General features: G+C 44.1%; 1 protein-coding gene across 1 annotated transcript; it reads left to right on the forward strand.

Moving 5' to 3' along the window:
* Window positions 1–1,479: 1,479 nt before the first annotated feature.
* On the forward strand, window positions 1,480–15,893 carry MRPL4 (mitochondrial ribosomal protein L4). Its single transcript, XM_075858964.1, has 9 exons — window positions 1,480–1,590; window positions 2,241–2,322; window positions 9,271–9,439; window positions 9,865–9,916; window positions 10,500–10,617; window positions 10,816–10,922; window positions 13,463–13,572; window positions 15,376–15,449; window positions 15,705–15,893. The coding sequence occupies exons 1-9, from the start codon at window positions 1,540–1,542 to the stop codon at window positions 15,845–15,847; spliced, it is 906 nt and encodes a 301-aa protein (XP_075715079.1). The 5' UTR covers window positions 1,480–1,539; the 3' UTR covers window positions 15,848–15,893.
* The last annotated feature ends 2,698 nt before the right edge of the window (window positions 15,894–18,591 follow it).

The raw sequence follows: 18,591 nt of genomic DNA on the forward strand, positions 1-18,591 counted from the left end.
CCTACAAGGGGGGCTGTGTGGCACTATCTACAAGGGTGGGCTGTGTGGCATTACCTACAGGGGGCTGTGTGGCACTATCTACAGGGGGGCTGTGTGGCACTACATACAAGAGGGACTGTGTGGCACTATCTACAGGGGGGGCTATGTGGCACTACCTACAAGGGGGGCTATGTGGCACTACCTACAAGGGGGGCTGTGTGGCACTATCTACAAGGGTGGGCTGTGTGGCACTACCTGCAGGGAGCTGTGTGGCACTATCTACAGGGTAGGCTGTGTGATACTACCTACAGGGGGGCTGTGTGGCACTACCTGCAGGGAGCTGTGTGGCACTATCTACAGGGTAGGCTGTGTGATACTACCTACAGGGGGGCTGTGTGGCACTACCTGCAGGGAGCTGTGTGGCACTATCTACAGGGTAGGCTGTGTGATACTACCTACAGGGGGGCTGTGTGGCACTACCTGCAGGGAGCTGTGTGGCACTATCTACAGGGTAGGCTGTGTGATACTACCTACAGGGGGGCTGTGTGGCACTACCTGCAGGGAGCTGTGTGGCACTATCTACAGGGTAGGCTGTGTGATACTACCTACAGGGGGGCTGTGTGGCACTACCTGCAGGGAGCTGTGTGGCACTACCTGCAGGGGGTCTGTGGCACTATCTACAATGGGCGTGTGTGGCATTATCTACAGAGGTAAAAATTTAATTCATCTGTTTTTAAAACGGACAGGGAAAAAAAAACGATGCAAAACGGGTCAAAATTGCCCATCAAAAAACGGAAACACGGCCCAGAACGGAAATGGATGCAAAACGGCCGAGAAAAACGGACCAAAGCAGCCGTTTTAATTGGCCGATACTGGGACAGTCGTGTGAATAAAGCCTTGCTGTTTTTATTGTACAAAAGTAGCAAAACATAAAAAAACAATATAAATTTGGTATCAGTGGAATCGTAACGACCCGCAGAATAAACTTATTCTGTTATTTATACCACGCGGTAATGGCGTAATTTGATACGGAAAAAACAATGGGGAAATTTCCGTTTTTTTCCCATTACCCACGTCAATAAAAATGTAATCAAGAAATGACATGTAACCCAAATGATGGCATTAAAAAATACAACTTGTTCCGCAAAAAACAAGGCCTCACGCGGCTACGTCTACGACAAATAAAAAAGTTATGGGGGAAAACAATGATACATTAAAGGGGCAGTCGTGGGAAGACATTAATGGCTGGTATTCTTTGGAATACCCCTTTATTAATGCAGTGGAGTCTACTATTACATCTTGTATTTACTATTTACTACCTCGATATCGCACAATATAACATCCCCCACACAATTCACCTGTATAACAAGAGCGCTCTCAAGTGTACATTCTGCCCACATAAGATCTGCAAAGCGCATGCGCGCGATCATGGTGTGGGCAACGACGTCTGTAGTACTGGCAATAGCGGCCTCAACGTCAGGTCGTGTGCGCCGGAAGTCAACTTGTCATGCCATACAGTGACCTTCCTGCTTACATGTGAGTGTAGCTGAGCCGGGGAAGATGCTGAGGGGTCTCCTGCTGACCTGTGGGGGGAAGGGGCCCGGAATTAGGGTGAGTGATTGTGAACATGAAGTGTTACAGTGATTTTGCCTGTGTAATATAATATTGTATAATGGTATAGTCCTGTTTTGTGGAATGTTTTGTGTGCTATAGAATGGTATAGTCCTGTAATTAACCGATGATCTGCAACTTGTGCCTCTTTGACAGGGCATTCTGGGAGTTGTAGTTTCACCACAGCCGATTTATAGGTTGCATTGCATTAGATTGATGAAAACCAGTGGTTTCCAACCTGTGGCTCTCCAGGTGTTGTGAAACTATAACTCCCAGCAATCCTTAGCCTGTGCCTGTCAGGGCATGCTGGGAGTTTTAGTTAAACAACAGCTGGGTAATCACAGTTTAGAAACCACTGTTCAAAATAATAGTCTATATACTTGTGCTACATCAGCCATTTCTAGCAAGTATGGAGCTATCGTGTAGTCACGTAGTCACCCAGGCTACATAGAAATGCATAGTCCCTGCTCTCTCCGTAAATTTTTCTCTTTTCTTGACTCCTCTTAGCATTGACATTGAGTTTTCCAGTATAATCTAATATAATTTTATGATGTATTGTCATTTTTTGGGATGTGTTAGACCTGGATGACGTAACCTATTGGACTCTGATATTTGGAAACTTTTTTTTTTTTTTTTTTTCTTCTCTGCAGCTTCTCTCGTCTTTCTCCTCTGAACCGGCCGTTCCTTCCAACCTCATTCTGCCGTCTGGATTGAAAGATGGACCTATTAAATGTACGTGAAAAAAATAGTTCGATGTCATGTAGGATGGATTACGTACCTAGGTTCTATTATTTGATTTCCAGATTAACCCCTTCCAGCCGCAGCCCTTTTTCAGATTTTCATTTTCGTTTTTTCCTCTCCACCTTCCAAAAGCCATAACTTTTTTTTATTTTGCCGTCGATATAGTCCTATGAGGGCTTGATTTTTGCGGGACGAGTTGTAGTTTTTCGTAACACCACATATTGTGCCATGTAATGTACTAGGAAACGGGCAAAAAATTATTTGTGGGGTAGAAAATGAAAAAACAGCGATTCCTTCATTGTTTATTGGCGTCGTTTTTACGGAATTCACTGCAATTAAAACAACTTGTTAAAGAGGCTCTGTCACCACATTATAAGTGCCCTATCTCCTACATAATGTGATCGGCGCTGTAATGTAGATTACCGCAGTGGTTTTTTATATAGAAAAACGATCATTTTTTACGGAGTTATGACCTAGATTAGCTTTATCCTAATGACTTTCTTAATGGACAACTGGGCGTGTTTTACTATATGACCAAGTGGGCGTTGTACAGAGGAGTGTATGACGCTGACCAATCAGTGTCATGCACTTCTCTCCATTCATTTACACTGCAGATAATGATCTTACTAGATCGCTATGTGCAGCCACATAAACACACTATAACATTACTGCAGTGTCCTGACAGTGAATATACATTACCTCCAGCCAGGACGAGATGTGTATTCAGAATCATGACACTTCTGTAGCGTCTCTGTGAGTTACGGCACAGCAGGCGTAGTCTCGCGATATTACGCTGTAAACTGTCATTTACAGCGAGATCTCGCTGTGCTGTAGTTTCACACAGACGCTACAGAAGTGTCAGGATTCTGAATACACATCCCGTCCTGGCTGGAGGTGATGTATATTCATTGTCAGGACACTGCAGTAATGTTATAGTGTGTTTATGTGGCTGCACATAGTGATGTAATAAGATCACTATCTGCTGTGTAAATGAATGGAGAGAAGTGTATGACGCTGATTGGTCACCGTCATACACCCCTACACAACGCCCACTTGATCATATAGTAAAACACGCCCAGTTGTCCATTGTGAAAGTCATTAGCATAAAGATAATATAGGTCATAACTCCGTCAAAAATGATAGTTTTTCTAAATAAAAAACACTGCTGTAATCTACATTACAGCGCCAATCACTTTATGTACAAGATAGGGCACTTATAATGTGATGACAGAGCCTCTTTAATTTTATTCTGCGGGTCAATACGATTACGGCGATACCAAATATGTGTAGGTTTTTCTATATTTTACTACTTTTAAGTAAAAACCTAAGTGTAAAAAAGAAAATTTATTTTGTGTCGCCAAATTCCGAGAGCCGTAGCTTTTTTTTTTTTTTTTTTCTTCTGTCGATTAAGTGGTATAAGGGCTTATTTTTTTGCGGGATAAGCTGTAGTTTTTAATAATACCATTTTGGTGTACATGCGACGTTTTGATCACTTTTTATTTCATTTTTTGTAGGAGATTAGCGGACCAAAAAAATAGACATTCTGGCGTTTACAATTTTATTTTTATTTTTTAGGGCGTTCAACGTGCAGGTTAAATAATGATATATTGTAATAGTTCAGACTTTTACGGACGCGGCGATACCAATTATGTTTATTTGTTTACTATGCTCTAGAGGAAAATGGCAAAAGGAGGGGTTTTTTGAAGTTTCACTTTTTAAAAAAAATTTTTGACATAAAAAAAACCCCTTTATTTTACCCATTGTTCCTTTTTTTTATTAGTCCCGCTAGGGGACTTCAACCAGCGATCGTTAGATTGCTAATACTAATGTATTGCAGTATATCGTGATTCTGACAGGCAACTATTAAAGGGAATGTGTTGCCAGAAAAACATGTTTTTGTTTTTTTTAATTAAACATTTAGTGTGTAGGTGATTAAACATTGTTCAAATTTTTTTTATTTTTTTCACGAGTCAGGAAATATTATAAATTAGATTCTAATTTATAATATTTCCCATTGCTGGTCACTAGATGGAGCTATTCCCAAAATTGCAGCATTGCAAAATTGGGTAAAAAGCCCTCGCTCTAGTGAGCTCTCAGCATCCCCCCCTCCTTTATCCTGGCTAGTGCCGGGATAAACGAGGGGTTTGAACGGTCTATCCTCCTACACTGTGTGTCGCCATTTTTTGAGCTAACACACAGTGTAGTAGGTTTACATACAGTAGTAAACGTACACAAACACGAACATACATTGAAATCTCTTACCTGCTCCTGCCGCCGCGGCTCCCTCCGGCCCGTCCGCTCCGTCTGCTGCCGCTGGTCCAAGTGCACAAGTCCGGAAGCCGCGACCGGAAGTAGTAATCTTACTGCCCGGCCGCGACTTCCGGTCCACAGGAAAATGGCGCCGACGGCGCCAATTTCAAATTGGACTGTGTGGGAGCGGCGCATGCGCAGTTCCCACACAGACGGCGTACACAGAAGTGGATGGGACGGGAGCCGTTCGCAGTCCCTATGGGACTGTGGCTGCCGTATTCCATGTCTGTATGTGTCGTTAATCGACACATACAGAAATGGAACAAAAAATGGCAGCCCCCATAGGGAAGAAAAAGTGTAAAAATAAGAAAAAGTAAAACACAAACACACAAATAAATATAAACGTTTTTAATAAAGCACTAACATCTTTAACATATGAAATTTTTTTTTGTGATGACACTGTTCCTTTAAGCCCTGCTGGAGGCAGCTTAATAGGTGTACAAAGATGGGGGCGATAGCAACCATCGCCCCCCCCGCGCAATTGCATTGCGGGTGGCACGATGAGCTGTTAGAGGAGGTGGCCCCCCCGCTTTCTAACAAATTAAATGCTGCGGTCGCTATTGACCACGGCATTTAACAAGTTAAACGAGCGGGATCGCACTCGTGCGCGATCCCGCTCGTTACTCTGAAGTGTCGGCTGTAACATACAGCCGGCATCGTATGGAGCGGGTTCACTCCGTGAGCTCGTTCCATACTTCCCCCTACCGGACTTTGGCGTATGGATACGTCAAATGTTGGGAAGGGGTTAAAGGAACTCCACACTATATATGTATAGATGTCTATACTACTATATATATATATATATATATATATATATATATATATATATAGCAGTGCAGTAAAATTCCTTTAATCTGGCATTAATGGGACCTGATAGGTGCCGTATTTTCAGTTTTTTTTTTTTTTTTTTAAGCAATGGAGATTATTGTATTCCAGATTAAAGGATTTTTTTTTTTTATCATATACAGATCACTGGATGTATACTGTAAAATCCCTTTAATCTAGCATCAATAAATTCCATATTATCAGACATTCTGGATTATCGGACCGTTTTAGAAACGTGTATATATGCCTCTGTCAGCTATTCTAGACCAGGGCTCAGCAACCTGTGGCACGTGGGGCATGGTTTGCTGGCACACTTCCCTCTCCCATGTCCAGCTCTGCTGTGCGCTTGGCGGCGCTGATCACCAGGAGAGAGAGCTGGGCTTCATTGTGTTTTTCATTGCTGAACACTTGGCAAGCACACAATGCAGCACTTCTCTCTCTCCTGGTGTTCAGCGCTGCATTGTGTGCTTGCCAAGTGTTCAGTAACCGCTCCTTAAAAGAAAAAGTAACAAAAGTTGGCCGCGCTCTCTCCTATGTGCACCCCCCCAAGCTGGTGTTCAGTAACTGCGGTCTCTCCTATGCACGCCCCCTAGCTGTTGTTCAGTAGTCACACTCTCTCCTGTGTGTAGGGCCGCCGAAGCTGGTGTTCAGCAGCCGCAGTCTCTCCTGTGTGCGGTTTCCCCTAGCTGGTGTTCAATCGCCGTGGTCTCTCCTATGTGCATCCCATCCCCCCCAAGCTGGTGTTCAGTAGTTGCACTTTCTCCTGTTTGTAGAGCCCCCTAGCTGTTATTCAGTAGCTGCAGTCTCTTCTCTGTGCAGTGTTCCCTAGCTGGTGTTCAATCGCCGTGGTCTCTCCTATGTGCATCCCATCCCCCCCCCCCCAAGCTGGTGTACAGTAGCCCCGTATGCAGTGGCGGATTAAGTAGACCATGGGCCCTGGGCTGTTACCCAAACTTGGGCCCCCCTTCCTCACCGCCACCCTGCCGCGCCGTAACTATTTTTAACACTACCTTTTTGGGCAAGCATTAACAGTGTTACGATTTCCCTTGTCACAGCGCGGTGTCCCTACATACTGACAGTATCACACTGTGCAGGGACACAACCTCCTGACAAGGGGAATTGTCTATCAGTCCTGGACTGCAGAAAGACTTTTTGTGAAATACAAGGATTCCTATAATAAACATGTCAGGAGAGGTGACAGATTCTCTATAAATCTAGTGACTCACAGGTGACGACGTCTCAGATTCTAGTAGTTTTTTTCCTCTTTTCTTCTCCATCCGGTCCAGCGCTCATGACGACTTCTCCCGGCCATGACTCACTTCTGCAGAATTTGCCACTCAGACGTCTCCTCACTTTTCCAACATTTCCACACCTATAAACGAAAATAAAGTTATCATGGTGCCACATACTGTACCCCTAAATATAATAGCACCAAACACTGCGTGCCTGAATATAATAATACCACACACTGTAAAACACCACATATACACAGCCCCCTGCACATAGTGCCACACACAGCCCCTGTAGATATTACACAATCCCATAGATAGCGCCACATAGAGAACCCTGTAGATATTACACACCCCCATAGATATCGCCATACACAGCCCCCTCTATTTATCACACATCCCCCCCATAGAGAGCGTTACACACAGCCCCCTATAGATAGTGCCATACAGCCCCCCTGTAGAGAGCGCCACACAGCCCTCCCCCTTGTAAATAGCACCAAAAAGCCCCCCCTATAAAGAGCGCCACACACATACCACTGTGGATAGCACTACACAGCCCCCCCCCCCTTGTATATAGTGGCACACAGCGCTCCCCCTTGTATATAGTGGCACACAGCGCTCCCCCTTGTATATAGTGGCACACAGCGCTCCCCCTTGTATATAGTGGCACACAGCGCTCCCCCTTGTATATAGTGGCACACAGCGCTCCCCCTTGTATATAGTGGCACACAGCGCTCCCCCTTGTATATAGTGGCACACAGCGCTCCCCCTTGTATATAGTGCCACAAGGTTATGTACACATTTAAAAACTTTATATTATAATATATATATATATATATTATAATATAAAGTATGTGTGTGATTGATTGATTTCATCAAAAAATATTTTCACTTTTTGAGATACGGCTGCTTTGTATCCTGTATCCGTCAGGTCAGCAGGACTGACAGGATCAGTGACACGCAGGATCCACCTCAAATCTATCACATCTAAGATTATAATTTAGCGCAGGGCCCGTTTCACTGATCCCGTCAGTCCTGCTGACCTGACGGATACAGGATACAAAGCAGCTGTATCTCAAAAAGTGAAAATATTTTTTAATAAAACGGAATTACAAGTTGCACCAAACACACATTTTTATAAAAAATAAATAAAAACGACGTGATTTTTGCGACGTTTTTTCCGTAGACAATTGCTATTTTAGAATTTTTATTCATAAAGTTTGAAAATAATAGTAAAAAAATAAGCTTTTTTACGTTTCAGCTATTTTTTTTGGTAATAACACAGTTTTACCCTAAAATAGACCTGTTATTTGTAATCGTCATTGTTTACCGTAAATTTTAATATATTACATGTCTATATTAGGGTAATTGGGTCAGCGCTAGCGTTACAACGTTTGGCGGGGGGGGGGGGACGTTTTTATTTTGGGGTGGGTATTTTATGTGTATTTATTATTTCTTTTTTTTTTGCACTTTACTTTACTATTTTTTTTATTACTATGGTCTGTCCCCCAAAGGTCAAAGAAGACCTTTGGGGAACTTTATATATATTTTTTCTTTATTTTACACCAGGTTTTTCCACTGTAACTGGGGCTGCACAGCAGCCCCAGTTACAGGGGAAATCAGCCCTCTCATAGTGACGATTGTCACTAATAGGGCTGTGCTGGGTCTAGTTAGACCCAGCAACAGTCTGTCACTAACGGCACCCGGTGATCATGTGACCAGTCACATGATCACCGGGAGGAATAGAGACCGCGCCGCTGCTGCTGTCTCTATTCCTATACACAGCGTTCATTGAACGCTGTGTAAGAAGACATCGGAGAAGACAGAAGCAGCGAAAGCTGCTTCTATCCTCTCCTCAGGGTCCCCGGCAGTCACTGACAGCCGGAGACCCGACATTCAGCTGCCCGATCGCGCGGGCAGCAAGTTAAAACCCGAGCCGTAGAAAGTCTATGGCTCGGGTTTTAAGGACCCATCCCTGACCGCTGGCCGTAAAAATACAGCCAGCGGTCGGGAACCAGTTGGGTAGGAGGATAACTAACCTCAGCGCCGGTGACCGCCCGGCTCTTCTCTTCTCTTGCAGCTTTGGAGTAACAGAACAGCCGTCCGTCGCTGTTCTGTTACTCAATGGCGCACTTGTCGGGGAGGCGTGTCCTACCCCTTTCCCGGCCAATTCCCTGCTCCTCCCCTCCTCATCTTCGGAAGTTAGCAGCGCTAGCGCGCTGAATAGGTTTGGAAGATGTGCGGTTCGGGCTGCCATGGGCCCCCTGGGAGCCTCGGGCCCCGGGCGGCCGCCCGAATCGCCCATATGATAATCCGCCACTGCCCGTATGCACCACAGATGGATTATCCTTGCAAAGAAAGTCAGAGACAAGGGTCACACTGAAATGTAAGTTTAATCAACTGATTAATCGGTTTATGTCACATACGTGGTAACAGTTTGTCTTATTTGACTTTCTTGTTTGAGTGGCACACTGAGTACTTCATCATTTTGTTTTGGGTTTTTTTCAAGGCGACATACAAAAAAGGTTGCCTACCCCTGTCCTAAACTTTTCTTTTATTTTTCCCTACCTTCCAGTCCAGCGCCCCCCTGTGGACCTCTCTCGGCCAGTTCTGCGAGCATGTAATATCCCAGTGCCCTCTCACTTATCTGCCAAGACAGTCTGGTTGGAAACCCTAAATGAACAGGAGGATGAACCGAAGAGCCTGGTCCAGCTCCACCCTGATGTATTCGGGGTCCCCCCCAGGTAAGATATATTATGGGTGTGTATTTGATATATAATATATAGTAGTGATTGATTTATTCCAGCCAAGGATATCAGACATAGATAGAAATGGAGCTGTAAGTTTCCATGTGTAGTGATCGCCCCCTAGTGGTGGCTACACAACGAACTTGCTGCATGTCGTCAGACAGACCCTTTTTTTTTTACCTCATGTCTATGGCCATAAGCATGTTGTGACTGGGGTGGGAGTGATCACTGGTGGGTTTCCTTGGCTTGTGGGGGCATCCAGACTGTTTATAAAGAAATATTAATTCCTGGTAATATTTGTCGCTGCGTCTTGTCGTGCCCTTATGGCCGTCATATGTTACTAAGATTTTATCACCGAGGATGATTCCTGCATAGGTTAACGCATATGTGCCCTCATATTTGTGCCCTGTGTTTGCATTTAGGATTGATATCCTTCACCAAGTGGTAACATGGCAACGAAACTTCAAAAGAATTGTGAGTGTCTCACTATTCTCTTCTCCAAGCTTTTCTACCCGAACCACACAACATACATTGTTACCCTGACATGCTCCTATACACAGTGCAGCCGCCGCGTAGCCCCGTCTCCATGCGCGGCGCAGCCGCCACGTAGCCCCATATATACACAGTGCAGCCGCCGCGTAGCCCCGTCTCCATGCGCGGGGCAGCCGCCACGTAGCCCCATATATACACAGTGCAGCCGCCGCGTAGCCCCGTCTCCATGCGCGGCGCAGCCGCCACGTAGCCCCATATATACACAGTGCAGCCGCCGCGTAGCCCCGTCTCCATGCGCGGCGCAGCCGCCACGTAGCCCCATATATACACAGTGCAGCCGCCGCGTAGCCCCGTCTCCATGCGCGGCGCAGCCGCCGCGTAGCCCCGTCTCCATGCGCGGCGCAGCCGCCACGTAGCCCCATATATACACCGTGCAGCCGCCACGTAGCCCCGTCTCCATGCGCGGCGCAGCCGCCACGTTACCCCACATGCATGTAGCCAGGGGCCGCAAACTGGGCACCATCATTGTCCTATTCTAAATTGACTTTGCTTTGCGTTTGATCAGAGCTATGCCAAGGTGAAGACTAGAGCAGAGGTGAGAGGAGGAGGAAGGAAACCCTGGGCACAGAAAGGAACTGGAAGAGCACGACAAGGAAGCATCCGATCTCCTCTGTGGAGAGGAGGTTAGTGTTCTCCATTAAAGGGGTATTCCGATTTATTCGAATATACTTTGAGTTTGTTCCTCATATTTCAAAATCTCTGCATGCTGTCAGTGAATGAGAACTTTTTTTGTTGACATGGTTTGGATACACTCAAAACTTTTTGGATCCAATTTGTTTGAGTCCTGCTGCTTGTCTCTCATTGTTGTGTATTTTGTATAGGTGGAGTTGCTCACGGTCCCCGGGGCCCTACAAGTTATTATTACATGTTACCCATGAAGCTCCGTGTTCTAGGCCTGAAGACTGCGTTGACCACAAAGCTTGCCCAGGTGCAGTGACCGGTATACCCTACACATTATTCATGTCTATAGCTGCAGGTGTGGAGGATTAATGACATTACACGTCTTAGACCCCATTCTCATGACATTGTTTTTGTTACGTTTAGCGTGTGCGCCAGGAATGCTCCCGATGTACGCGCTCAATGTGTCCATAGGGCTCAACTAGCCCAACGATGGCCAAAAGAGTGTCCTCGGGCTGTATACATCAGAAGAAAACATATACCGCACAGAATTTAATTTTTGTTTCTAACATAGAGGCCTTTGGGTAAAGTAAGCCACGGTATACGTCACAAGCATCCGTTTAACGTATTCGTAATGGGTTTTTAAAGCAGGGTGCAGGGCTTAACCCCTTAATGACCAGCCTATTTTAAACCTTAATGACCAAGCCATTTTTTACGTTTTTCTATCGTCGCATTCCAAGAGCTATAACTTTTCATTTTTGCATCGACATCGCTGTATAAGGTCTTGTTTTTAGTTGTATTTTTTAATAGCAGCATTTTGAGGTACATATTACTTATTGATTAACTTTTTTTGGGGGGGGGGGGGAATAGAAAAAAAATGGAAATTTCGCCACCCTTTTTCGCGTTCTAAATCTTCGCCGTGTGGTATAAATAATACAGTAACTTTATTCAGTGGGTTGTTACGATTGCAACGATACCAAATTTGTATAGTTTTTGTATGTTTTACTACTTTTACTGTAAAAATGCTTTTTATTCAGAATGATTTGTTTTTGTGTCTCCATATTTGAAAAGCCGTAACTTTTTTTTATTGTTCCGCCGATGCGGTTGTATGAGAGCTTTTTTTTTGCGGGACGACTTGTAGTTTTTATTGGTACCAGTTTGGAGTAGATGCAACTTTTTGATCACTTTTTATCACATTTTTTTAAAGTCAGGATTCACAGAAAACAGCAATTTTTCCATAGTTTTTTATTTATTTTTTTACGGCGTTCACCGTGCGGGTTAAATAATGTAATAGATTTATAGTCGGGGTCGTTACGGACGCGGCAATACCAAATATGCGTAACTTTTTTTTTTTTTTTTTTTTTGGTTTTTTAATAGTAAAGCATTTTGTAAGGGGAAAAAGTAGGTTTTTCACTTTTTTTCAGATTTATTTTTTTTTTATTAACTTTTTATTCAACTTTTTTTAACTTTTTTACTAGTCCCACTAGGGGACTTTAATATGCGATTCTCTGATCGCTATTCTAATACACTGCAATACTTTTGTATTGCAGTGTATTATGCCTGTCCGTTTAAAACGTGCAGGCATCTGCTAGGACAAGCCTCTGGCATAGCCTAGCAGGCATTCGCTACAGGCAGACCTGGGGGCCCCCGGCCGCCATCGGAGACACAGACACTCGGCGATCGTATCGCCGGGTGTCGGTGGGAGAGAGAGGGAGCTCCCTCCCTCTCTCCAAAACCACTCGGATGCGGTGCACGCTATTGAGCACCGCATCTGAGGGGTTAAACGGGTGAGATCGATACTGATATCAATCTCACCCGTTCGAGCAGGGATGCTCCCAGCAGTCAGCTACCTCTAGCAGCTGAGAACAGGGAGATTTGACCACTCCCTGATCTGTTTACTTATCCTGATGCAGCGCCGTGAAAAGGCATATGCATCAGAATAAAGCCCGTTAGTGGCCGCCGTGAAAAGGCGTATTAGCGGTTACTAACTTGTTAATAGGATTCATTAGAAAATACAGTACATTGCAATACATTGTAAGTATTGCCATGTATTTGAACAGGGGGTAGTAAAAAAAAAAAAAAAATCAATTAGTTCAATAAAGTTTTTACTAATATAGGGGAAAAAAATGTAGTTAAGAAAATAAAAACGTACGTTTTTTTTTTCTCTAAAGTAATTTAGAAAAATAAAAAAAATTAAACCGCATTGGTATCGCCGCATCCGTAAAAGTCTGAAATATAACAATATCCCACAGGGAGTCCGGCGTAAAAAATAAATAAATGCCAGAATTGCTGGGTTTATTTTATTCTCACATCCCCAAAAAAATAAAATAAAAAGTGGTTTGGATCCAATTTTATTTTAACAAATTGCTTTTATTCTGTAAAAGTGAAACCATCAAATCTACATATGAATTTGGTATCACCGGAATTGTATTGACCTGCAGAATAAATTCATTTTTACCGCACAATGAAAGCTGTAAAAGCAAAAACCCAAAAAACATTGGAGAAATTGCCTTTTTTTTAAATTTTATTTTTTTTTATTTATTTTTTTAATTCCACTTCATAAAGAATTTTTTGTTTTTTCAATAAATGATATGGTACGTTAATTAGTGCCATTAAAAACTACAAGTTGTCGACGGAAAAATATAAAAGTTATGGCTCTTGGAAGGGGGGGGGGGGCGGTCTAAAAAATGGCTGCGGTGGGAAGGGGTTAAAGTAGGAAAATGGTTGCAGCAGGTCTGAGTTGTGATGTGTAGTCTGAATACTCGTGACTGGCTACTAATTTACATGCAATGTGTTTCCCCTCTCGTTTATCGTACTCATTAACTCATTCCTGCAATTTTCATCCCACAGAACGATCTTCATATAATTGACTCCATTGAGATCCCTTCCCCAGACCCTCAGTACCTCGTAGATCTCATTAAACAGCGACATTGGGGAGAATCCGTGCTAATTGTTGATGTGTAAGTATCCGAGCACTATAGAAGCACTCCGGAAAGTTCTAGCAGTGTCATTTGTTTCTTCCCAGCTCAGTTGAATCTATACATTTGGAACCCTTTCATTATGGGCAGCTGTGTCATGTGATCTCCGTCTGACCACCAAAATAGAGCATGCCCTCATGTGTAGACAAGAGGTCACTCTACCCTGTGTCTGACGTCTTATGAACTACAGGAATACATTATCACCATCAAATACGACACTGAGGCACCTCTTCTCCCCACCAAACTACACAGTCCTTGTTCCTCTGTATGTCCTTCATACATATATCGCTGCTAAGGGTCAGTTCACACAGCGAATTTTGCGTGCCGGGTCCTGCCGCAAAATCTGTTGCGGAATTATTCCTCCTCCAATTCACTTCAATGGCAGGTTCAGGCAGAATCCACCAGAAGATCGAGCAGGACGCTTCTTTTTCCCGCTAGCTGAAAAAAATCAACTAGCGGGCCAAAAGAAGAGTGACTCCCATTGAAAGGAATGGGAGGTGGAATTTTTCACAAAAATTTCACCGTGTCAACAGGGCCTAGAGAGATAATTTCTTTCCTATATAAGGTAGCAGGAGTGCAGTTATATAATAGGTTTTCCACATAATGACAAGCTGCAGAGTTATGACTTACATCATATGCTATCTGTGTGCTTTATGCAGAGAGTCCAGTGTATATTATGAGATGCTGCTCCTCACTGTCTCCTTACTGTAGGAGCTGTCAGAGAGAAATCTATCACAAGCAGGAGACAGGCTGAAGCTGCATCACATAAGATACACAGATTCTGCAGTGTGACTACAGAAGTTGTATGTCGCTGATCTATCACTTGCTGCACTTATGATGCAGAGCAAGTGCAATGTGATTAGACTCCGCCCTCATGCAAAGCCAGAAGTATCATGGGAAATGTAGTCTGCCTTAGGGGAACCATATCCGAAGGGAATAAGGAACCAAGATGGCAGACAACCCATCAATGGCACATTAACTAAAACAGGTATGCACGTGGCATACCTCTACGTTAGTCTTTAATAATAGCCTATGCTGCACTATATAGGCAAAAAAAAAATAATTACTGGAGTGCTTCTTTATTGAACATTAATAAATTGAATACCTGTCCTAGAACACCAAAAAGTCTGTAATTAATTTTAGAATATATATGTTTTTAGTGGACGGTGTTCCATTTTTGTAATACAGAGCTCCAAATCCCCTGCGTAGATAGAGTGAAATTATAAAATTCTGTCGACCTGCAGTCACCACAAGGGGGAGCTTACTGCATACATTGAACTTAATAGTTTTCTTTGATGCCTGGAAACTGTGTATCTTGTCCTGGAATAGTATTTTCTCTCTTTCTCGTAACCTGGTCAGTCTGCTGCTTATGCAGGGATTGCAGTCAATACGTGCACCCTTTCCCTGCTAGAATTTTTTTCCATTTTAACGTTCACATTTTTGCAAAAAATTCGGTTTCCTTTCAAATGTTGTAAAGATCCCATACTAATGATGGTGCTAAAACGTATATACGACTCAACATGTTTCTTTCAAAAATTAAAATATCCAAATGGGGCCCTCAGTCCCTATTATAGTTTACAGGTTAGAATTTTTGAGAAATATTTTTGATCTTCAGTATTTTAAAGGGTTGTAATCCAAACTATATCAATTGTTAGCATTTGTCCCTAACTACTAGATGTGTACATAACTATTTGCAGGGCAGGGGGCGCTGTCACTTTCCACATATTGAAAGACCTCTCCCCTCCCCCAATTTCACATTAACGACAGCTATTGTCTACTTCACAGCGATGAAGACATGCCGGAAAATATTCTCAGTGCAACATTTGATTCGAAGAAGATCAATCTAATTCCAGCCATAGGTATACATTTATTTTATTTTTTTTATGTGTGGTGGGGGAAGGGCGGTTGCGTTAAGACATCTCATACACAATTTATACTAAATGAGCATTTGTAAATGAAAAGTCTGCGGATGGGCACAGTATGGGCAGCACCGCCTCATATTACCTAACCTATTCCCATACATGGGGCTCAATGTGTGTAGTAAAAGGTGCAGGAGGGTGTATGGAAATCAAAGTCGTCTGAAGGTGATCATTTCTCTTCTTTCTCTGATCCAGGTATAAACGTCTACAGCATGCTAAAGCACGATACCATCCTGCTGACCATCGGAGCTGTGGATTTCTTAGAAGAGAAATTACTGTGGCAAGATTCCCGTTACTCAGCCCTGTACCCATTCAGTTTACCGTACAGCGATTTCTGAACCCGCACGTCCCGTTACATTTCTGCAATAAAAGTAAAGAAAATCACCTCCACGATCAGTTTATTAAGTCCATCTACGGGTATTCAGGACCTGACCTCTATACTTGTGTATACCTAGCGCATCTGATATCAGAACTGTATATAAAGAATACTTTTTTACATATGAAACAAGTAATTGAACATATTTTATTTTTTTTACCCATCACCGCCAGTACTTACTTCCTAGTGTCGTCCAATCTGCGAGGGTGAGCCTCTGATTTGCTACAGACGTTTAATCCTAGGGATCGCCAATGCTGACCGTTTTAACCGCTTCCCGACCAGCTCACGTAGATTAACGGGCTGCAGCGCTGGTCCTTGTGCCTGCTGCCCGTTAACCTAATACGCTGCCTGTCGGTGTGAAACTGACAGGTATAATACCCTGCAATACATAAGTATTGCAGTGGAGTATAATCACGATCCAACAGGCGGATCGTGGAAAAATAAAAAAAGTTAAGAAAACAAACGTACAAAAAAAGTAAAAGTTCCAATAAAATTTAAAATCGCCCTTTTTCCCTTATAAAGTTCTTTATTATTAGAAAAAAATAAACTGCATAATTGGCATCGCCGCGTCCGTAATGGCCTGAACTATAAAAGTATAATGATCTTTATCATGCGCGGTGAACTCCGTAAAATAAAAATAATAAACAATACCAGAATCACTATTTTTAGTCACTCCAGCTCCTAAAAAAATTAATAAATAGGGATCAAAAAGTCACATGTACCCAAAAATGGGACCAATAAAAACTGCAGTTCCACAAAAAACAAGCCCTCACACAGGTTTCTTGATGGAAAAATAAAAAAGTTATGGCTCTTCGGCTCCATTCACACGACAGGGATTCCTGGCTGTGTGACCGACGTTTTTTGAACGGCCATCACACTACCGCAGTAGGAGCAATAGACCCCAAATGGGGCAATTCACACGGCCGTTTTTTTGGGCGGCACGGTAAACCGGGCCGTCAAAAAATATAGAGCATGCCCTATTTTTGCCCATTCTCCCGACCACACGGCTCCCATAGAAGTCTATGGGGCCGTGTAAAACGCGGCTGTCACTCGGATGTGATCCAACTGACGGCCAAGCTTTCTGCCGCTCGCTCTCTTCCCTTCCTCACAGTGCGAAGTGCATGTGAGCGGGAGGGTATTTTTTTGGCTCCCTGTAGGAGCGGAATCCCTAATCCCCAGGCACAGCGTTGACAAAGTCCCTGACTTCACTCTCCATATATGGACACACTGACGTCAGGAACTTCTGAAACAGAATCCCGGCGCTGTGGCTGGTGATTCCGATCCATGAGAAGTCCCTGACTTCACTCTCCATATATGGACATTGAAGTCAGGGACTTCTCCTGGAACGGTCCCCTACAGTGGCGCTATATACAGGAAGGTAGAGGGGGTGCCATCTATGGGGGAGTTCTATATAAAAGGGGGCCGTGTGGCATTACCTACAGGGGGTGGCCGTGTGGCATTACCGACGGGGGCCGTGTGGCACTACCTACAGGGGGGCTGTGGCAGTATTTACAGAGGGAAGTGTGTGGCAAAAAATGTACAAATGAATTTCATCCGGTTTTAAAACGGACAGGGAAAAAGCGGGTCAAAATCGGCCATTAAACACGGAACGGATGCAAAACGGACATTTTTATCGGCCGACACTCAGACACTGTCGTGTGAATAGAGCCTTAGAATATGGCGACAAAAAGTTTAATTATTTTTTTTAAAACCGTCATTTTTATCTTGCAAACACCGTAAAACATAAAAAATAACATTTACATATGGTATCGCCATAATCGCATCGACCCGCAAAATAAATAAAATATGCCATTTATAGCCCACGGTGAACACCGTAAAAAAATAATTATAAAAAACAATAGAAGTTTTTTGGAAATGTTCTTGAAAATATGAGAAATTGCTGCTAAAGTTCTAAGCCTTGTAATGTCCTAGGAAACTAAAAGGACGTTCAAAAAAACAATGCAAACATTTAGGCCTCATTCACACGGCAGGGTGCCGGCCGTTCATAAATCGGCCGGCACCCGGCTGCATTAGGAATAATAGACCCCTAATGGGGCTATTCACACGACAGATTTTTTGACGGCCGGGAAAACCGCCCGTCAAAAAATAGGACATGCTCTATTTTCGCCCGGGTACCCGGCCGCCCGGCTCCCATAGAAGTCTATGGGGCCGGGTAATACCCGGCCATCACCGGGATGTGTCCCGAGTGACGGCCGGGTTTTCCGGCTCTTGCGCTCTATCTCCTCCTCCTCACAGCGCAGAGTGCATGTGAGGAGGAGGAGTTGATGCCATTCTGACGAATGGCATCGCTGTACACGGTGTGGCAGGGCCGGGGTGTACAGCAGGTGGAAGGGAGCGCTGCGCTGGCTCCCTTCTGCTTGTTTTAAAAGCGCCCTGGCCCGGCGACACCTTTGATGGCGCCGCTAGCAGCTGCAGCAGCTGCTGCTGCTGTTGCTACTACTGTAGCGACGCCACTATAGCAGAGCGGGGAGGTATCTCCCCGCTCTGCTATGTGCTAGCCGCACTTTAGCTCCTTGAAGGAGCGGAATCCCCGTGTGTTCGGGGATTCCGCTCCTGGACAGAGCGCTTGATGTCTCTGTCCATATCTGGGCAGTGACATCAGGGGAAACTCCTGAAGCGGAATCCCCGAACACATGGGGATTCCCCTTCAGGAGTTGCCGCTGATGTCACTGTCCGGATCGGCCC

The sequence above is a fragment of the Rhinoderma darwinii genome, chromosome 3 (assembly GCF_050947455.1).
Source record: "Rhinoderma darwinii isolate aRhiDar2 chromosome 3, aRhiDar2.hap1, whole genome shotgun sequence".
Classification (NCBI taxonomy): domain Eukaryota; kingdom Metazoa; phylum Chordata; class Amphibia; order Anura; family Rhinodermatidae; genus Rhinoderma; species Rhinoderma darwinii.

Excerpts from the sequence above, each read along its gene's own strand:
- MRPL4 (XM_075858964.1), top strand. The coding sequence starts at position 1,540 with ATGCTGAGGGGTCTCCTGCTGACCTGTGGGGGGAAGGGGCCCGGAATT. Across the intron at positions 9,440-9,864 it reads GTATTCGGGGTCCCCCCCAG|GATTGATATCCTTCACCAAG; the intron begins GTAAGATATATT and ends GTTTGCATTTAG. Across the intron at positions 10,618-10,815 it reads ATCTCCTCTGTGGAGAGGAG|GTGGAGTTGCTCACGGTCCC; the intron begins GTTAGTGTTCTC and ends TATTTTGTATAG.